The 6,383-nt window shown below is 44.6% G+C and overlaps 1 protein-coding gene across 1 annotated transcript; it reads right to left on the bottom strand.

Annotated features, from left to right (window-relative positions):
* Nucleotides 1-840: 840 nt before the first annotated feature.
* Nucleotides 841-3,113, bottom strand: LOC136657379 (gap junction gamma-1 protein-like). Its single transcript, XM_066634211.1, has 2 exons — nucleotides 1,970-3,113; nucleotides 841-1,566 (listed from the first exon to the last, which is right to left on the bottom strand). The coding sequence occupies exons 1-2, from the start codon at nucleotides 3,111-3,113 to the stop codon at nucleotides 1,559-1,561; spliced, it is 1,152 nt and encodes a 383-aa protein (XP_066490308.1). The 3' UTR covers nucleotides 841-1,558.
* Nucleotides 3,114-6,383: the final 3,270 nt, after the last annotated feature.

The raw sequence follows: 6,383 nt of genomic DNA, 5'->3' as shown, positions 1-6,383 counted from the left end.
TTCCTGCCCTGGCATGTTTCAAACAGTGATGGCATCCCACCATCACTCAAACCATCCCAGTATTGACCTCTTCCTCCTTTTTCACCCCCAGAGGCCAATGGAGATGATCCCAGCACTCACTGAGAATCCATGCTGCTTGCTGCATTCATAGCAGCCTCAAAGTTTACTCAGGAAAATCTAGAGTTATGTAGCAAATCTAGATATTCTATTCCTAAGCGAATTTTGAGGCTGCAGCAATCTATGAGGGAGAGGTGCAACAGGGCCCTATAGGAATAGTGCCCCCCCCAGGACATGCCCAGGTAGGCTTGTCCTTTGATACCTTCCATAGTCCCAATCCAGAATAGAGCACTGTTATCTGTCAGGGGGAAAGCTTTTATTTTTTGTGGCAGTAGAAGCTTTTTCTCCTTGGCACATAGCAGCTGCAGGGGTGGTAGTTAAAGCCACCCTAAACCTTCCCTTGATTCCAATTTGACTGCTTTTTATTTAAAAAATAAAACACCATTTGTAGTTTGGCCCTAAGAGACAATGCAACATTAGGCTGAATATTAACCAGACTCAGTGCAAGGCACCTCTTTACAGTCTTATAGTTTGGCCACAGTAGCTTTCCACCCTACACCCTGTCCTCTCTGTGCCTTTCATTTAATGAGGTTTTCAGAATCCAACCCATTGCATTGCCACATTATTTTGCAAACTTTCCTGTCCCTTTCTGTCAAAAAAAAAAAAAAGAAGAGTCAGGACAGGACATCAAGTTTCCTATAAAAAAATTTCTTGATTTTTTACCAAATATATATATAAAATATATGTACACATACATATAAAAGAACAAAACAACTTCATAACTATTCCAGAAATTTATAAAAAAGACAAAAATACAAATGCATTGTATGTTAATCGCTGAGATGATCAAAATGTGACTGCGATCCCACAGCAACAGGGTGGGACACAGCCCAGCAGGAAGGCAGATGCTGCCTAAAAGCTGGCACCTGGGAATGTAGCAGAATTATCTTTGGCCCAACCACCAACAGTTTCCATAATCAGGGGTCAGGGGGGAAGCAAAGAAGAGAAAAGAGGAGGTCAGGTTGTGCACAACTGCAGAGGAAGCTGGGGGCATCTTCTCTCTCTTGCTCCCCATATACAGTAAACTTTAAGAGGAAAAGGGGGGGAGGATGCTATATAGCTACCTATCCATTCCCACCAGGGGAAAACAAGAGAGAACAAGAAACAGTCAGAAGGGAAAGGAGACAAAAATAGCACCTCTACAAAGTGTATAAAAGTAAAAAAATAAGTTTCCCTTTGAGACCCTTAAAAAAAAGACACACAGTCATATACATACACAAAACTAGGCATCTGAAGGTACCATACTACAGCCTCCTACCCTTGTGGGAGGGATGTGTGGAGGCCGATATCCATGCCCCCACCCAACAAAAATCAAGATTTCATCTTCATCTTTCCACCCACTCTTGTCAAACTTCAAGCTTTGAGCAGACATTCATGCTGCCAATTCTTCACAGACACATCCTGTTGTCATCTGTGCAGCTGCCCAGCGAGGCCCATTGCTTCAGAGACCTGGAAAAAGGAGGCAGGAAAAATTCAGATTCTCACTGCAGCCTAAAGATCAGCCCTCATCCTGTCAAATATGCATAAATTGCAGGGATACCTCCTGGATATCATTCTTCCCAACCACAGTGACTCCAAGAGGGGTTTCACACACTGGCAACAACCCTCACCAAATTGGCGCTGCTCAGTGGATATAATCCTTCATTGGGCTTATTTATCTATTCAGTGCCTCAGAGGTCAAAACAGCACTCCATTCTACTGACAATACCTTTAACCATAACCCCATTCAGCTTCAGCGAAAAGGGACCTGGCGGGGGATCGGATCTTTGCCCTTTCAGGCTGGAACAGGTAACCCCTGATAAGATACCTAGTGCAAGCCACCAAAAGAAACCCTAATTCAGACCTAGCTCACCAGTAGTTCGCTCGCAGGCTGCACCTTCCTTCTCATGTGCCAAGTTGAGGCGATTCTGTTCTGCAGCCAGCCCATTGGACTCAGGGCTGCTGCTCCGTGAGGGGCTGGCAGTGTCCTCTGGCTGCAGGTGAAAGGCCAGCTCTAGATGCTCCTGTGCCATCCTGAGATGCTTGCGCAATCGCTCCAGCTCATGGCTTGGGAGGCCTGAGGCAACAGCATAGCGCTCAGCGGCCATGCCAGCCAAGCTCTGTCCCCCATAGGTCAGTTTGTGCTTAGCTAGCTGGTTTTTGGAGGCATCCTTCTTGAGGGAATGGTAGGTAGGTGGAGCACTGGGATCCTTACGGACATACTGGGGCTTGTGGGGGACATCATCACCCTTATCGTAGCTGTGCAATGCATCCCGGATCCTACCAATGCCCAGATGGAAAAGTTCACAAATATTGAGCAGCAAGCAAAACCCACTCACAACATACATGATGAAGAGGAAGATTGTTTTCTCGGTGGGACGGGAGACAAAGCAATCAACAGTGTGAGGGCAGGGGCTGCGGCTGCACACATATGAGGGGTTAACCTCAAAGCGGTACAGCATATACTGCCCAATCAGAAAGCCAACCTCAAACACCAAACGGCACAGCAGATGCAGCACATATGCTGTCATCAGCCCATCCTGCTTTATGCGCCGGCGGCCATCGTGTTTCTGGCACTCGGGCTCTTTCACCTCTTTCTCTGGCTCCATCTCCTCAAAGATCATGGGATCCTCTTCGCCATTGTCCTCTGCCTCCTCATAGTCACGGTTAGCACCACGCTGCACCACAGGCGCTCGGCTGCGTCGAGGGGGCTGGCGTGACAGACGGTGTAGCGCAAAGCCCAAATACATCACTGATGGGGTGGCTATCATGATGATTTGGAAGATCCAGAAGCGGACGTGTGAGAGGGGCGCAAAGTCATCATAGCAGACATTCTCACAGCCTGGCTGTTGTGTGTTGCACACAAACTTGCTCTGTTCATCATAGTAGATGGACTCGCCGCCCACTGCTGTCAGCACAATGCGGAAGACAATCAACACAGTCAACCACACCTTTCCTACAAAGGTCGAGTGCTGGTTGATCTCCTCAAGGAGGCGAGTCAGGAAACTCCAGCTCATCTTGGTTCAGCAGAAGCCTGCAGCCAAGGAAAACCATAGGCAAAAGGTTAAACTGAGGTAAATTCATCAGGTTATTTTGTGAACCTTCCCAGTGAGCTCCACAGGGCCCCACGGGGAGAAACAGCTGCAATAGGTAAACTTCCAGAAATAGGAAGAAACTTCCAGAAATTCTAACCCCATAAAAAAACAAAAATGCTGGAAAAAATATTTTAACTATTAAAATTAAAATATTTAAAATCAGATCTTAACTCCTTAAATAAAATACAGTACATTATACAGTATATAATACATAAAGAACAGTTTGGCACATTTATGAAATGCATCCACATAAAGCCTAGATCGTTATCTGAACAATACATTTCTGAAAATACTAACACCGCAGGTCCTTTTTTTTTTTTTTAATTCCTATTCACTTGTAGGCTTATTTCTTCATTTGCTATTTCCAAACACTTAACCGTTTCTTTCATGTGCTGCAAGAAATGGGGAAGATAATTTGAAATCCATCTGCCTTACACAGGAATTGTAATTACCTAATACTGTGGATTGCATTGCATAGTTGTTAGAAGACGTTTTGAGAGAGTAAAGCTAAAACTACTGCTAAAACTGTACTGCTAAAACAGCAGTATGAAACTTGCTTTACATTTTAGTCATCTTTTTAAAAAGAGAATACTGTATATTGCATAAACCTCTTTCAATGTTTCCACTGGGGGGGAAAAACTGAATAAGTTATCCAGGGGGAAAGTGGTTTCCCCCATTTTTCCCCATGTTGTCCAAGTCTTCATACTTCTAGCTCCCAAAATAAGCTTCTCAAAACCCTTGGGAAAGAGTGAATCACAGCTCAATTCCTCTCCCTTTCAAAAAAAAGAAAGAAAGAAAGAAACTTAGGCACACTTCCACAATACCCTCCCAGATTATCACAACGCCTCTGCGTAGAATAGCAACTGAGGGCTGTTTTACCAAATAAGCTTTTAAACATGGATGTGCCAACCATTTCACATGCACACAGAAACACCACGTGTGCAACACAAACATGGTTATGAACATATGAAATATACAGGACCATTTGCCTGGGAGATTGGCCATGGCATCCTGCCACCTGAATATGCCCTGGCTTGTTTTTATCACATTTTTGAATGATTCACACTTTAACGGATATTGTAAGCTGCCTTGAGTCCCCCAAAAGGAGAAAGGTGGGGAAGAATTGTCATAATAAACATATTTAATACCATGACCTGTTAGAAGGGTGGCAGTGACTCACACCCAAAGTAGCCTCACAGACTGCAAGGACACTTGAAATACTTCTCCCCATTCAGAAGCCACCTCCTGAAGCAGCATGGCCCAGCCTGGCTCACCTCACAACCACAACACACAAACACAGCTGAAAAAAGGTAGGAGTGGCAGTAATATACAACAAAATATCTGTGAGAGGCACTCCTGAAGTACCTCCTTAGAATGCTCCTTCACCATTAACTTAGCACTGAAATCACTGCTTGCCAGAGCAGCTGCCTCTGGGAGTCAACTCAGGGGTTTGTCTCAACCATTTGGATGGATGCCACGTCCTGGTGTGCTGGGATGGGTGTGACGCTCCAGTGCTCACATACAATAAGTATCATGAGGTAAAGGAAGCACCCGTGGAGTAGAGGCCACATGGCAGTCAGCAGCAGCAGCCCCGGGGCACAAATCTATGCTGTGTTTATGCTTCATATGAACAAGAGGAAGGTTGAAAAGTCCTCAAACAGCCCTGCCCCCATCATCAAGCATAGGAGGAAACACCTGAATACCTCCTTGAGCTTCACACCTGTCATAAGCCAAGGCACTGAGGTGGAGTTCACACAAAAAGGAGAGTCTGATTTCTGTAGCGTTAAATATTTTAATAGCATTAAAATATATTTGCCTTCTCTCCCAAGCCCCCAGAACAGTCGAAGAACACATTTGGTAAAATCAACAAGAGAATACCCCAAGAGCCGTCCTTATACTCTGACAGGCTCTTTTACACGCATGTGGGGGGGGGGTCATGGGCACACACATCTACTGCCTTATCCGGCATGTTTTCCTGCCATGATCTAACTGTGGCACACATGCCATCCAAACCACCTCTCAATGGGCAGTTTAATTACTATTTTAGTGACCGGTGCATTAAGGAGCAGTTCCAACTACCCCTGCCCCCAATATGTGACTAGATGATGGTGGGATGGCATGTCAGGTGGAAGGACACCTGTGTGCACCCCCACTCTGTTATGTTCAAGAGCAGGGTTTGGAGTACCATCCAAACTAGTCCCAAGTTTTAATTTGTTCCCTACATTACAGATCACCTCATTCCCAGAGATGGACAGAGGCATCCTTAGAAGAAGAAAAAAAGAGGAAGAGAGTTAGATATCTTGTGCCTCTTTAGAGAAGCCTCTACTCCCACTCCTTCCTCACTTTAACTCCCTTGTGTTAGTTATGCAAGTACAGATAGCAGAGTAATAAATACATTCAAATAGCATCAGCTAAAGGCCACCCAGAATGTAGAAATAATCCCATGTTCCTTGAAAATATACACAGACAAAAGCCTCAACATCCTTTCCTGCTTGCTGCTCATGTATTTTAAAAGGAAACACAGCTATTTCCACACATATACACCCTTCATATCAGACACATTACAATAGGCACTTTGTACTCAGCTATAACCACATAAAAGATAGTTATGCAAGGAGTAGTGTGAACATCACAGCAGCTAAATGAGCATTAAGGACTTCAGTTACTACTTTGGTTTATTGAGCATACTTTGTGTGAACACAGCCCTGCTCATTTTTAAACATGAAAATACATGCATACAGAGTCTGCCCAACTTTCAAGGAACCTGGGTTTAGAAAGCATCTGTTTGGCCCTTTGTGGCCAAGAGGAATGACAGCTATGTAGAATCTAGTTTCCCCCCTCCCAAGGAAGCCAGCAGCCTCACTGTATAACTCTCACACAGGTGATAGGTAGCCAACCTATTCTGGAAGGTTTTTCTCTCCTCACATATTCTTCCATTTTCTACAGGTTCTAGTAACAGAACATTGCAAGTGGTGGAGGACAGAAGTCATCTTTGGATGGCATGGAGGCAGGCTAGTCTCTTGGGGCAGCCTGGGAGGTGCAATGCCACAATAGTACAGTGCCAACTTCCAAGGGGTAGCGGATTGCAGCAAAAATTACAGTCTTTTGGCACCTTAGTCATGTTTTTTGTGAGCTGTCTTTCACAGAGCTAAAATGATATGAATTTCAAAATTATGTTCAAAACATTGATTG

The sequence above is a fragment of the Tiliqua scincoides genome, chromosome 1, assembly GCF_035046505.1.
Source record: "Tiliqua scincoides isolate rTilSci1 chromosome 1, rTilSci1.hap2, whole genome shotgun sequence".
NCBI classification, from domain to species: domain Eukaryota; kingdom Metazoa; phylum Chordata; class Lepidosauria; order Squamata; family Scincidae; genus Tiliqua; species Tiliqua scincoides.
Note: the sequence above shows the minus strand (reverse complement) of the source record. Positions and strands in the feature narration are given on the sequence as shown.

What these genes read in the sequence shown, in the direction of transcription:
- LOC136657379 (XM_066634211.1), bottom strand. Translation starts at nt 3,113, where the DNA reads ATGAGCTGGAGTTTCCTGACTCGCCTCCTTGAGGAGATCAACCAGCAC.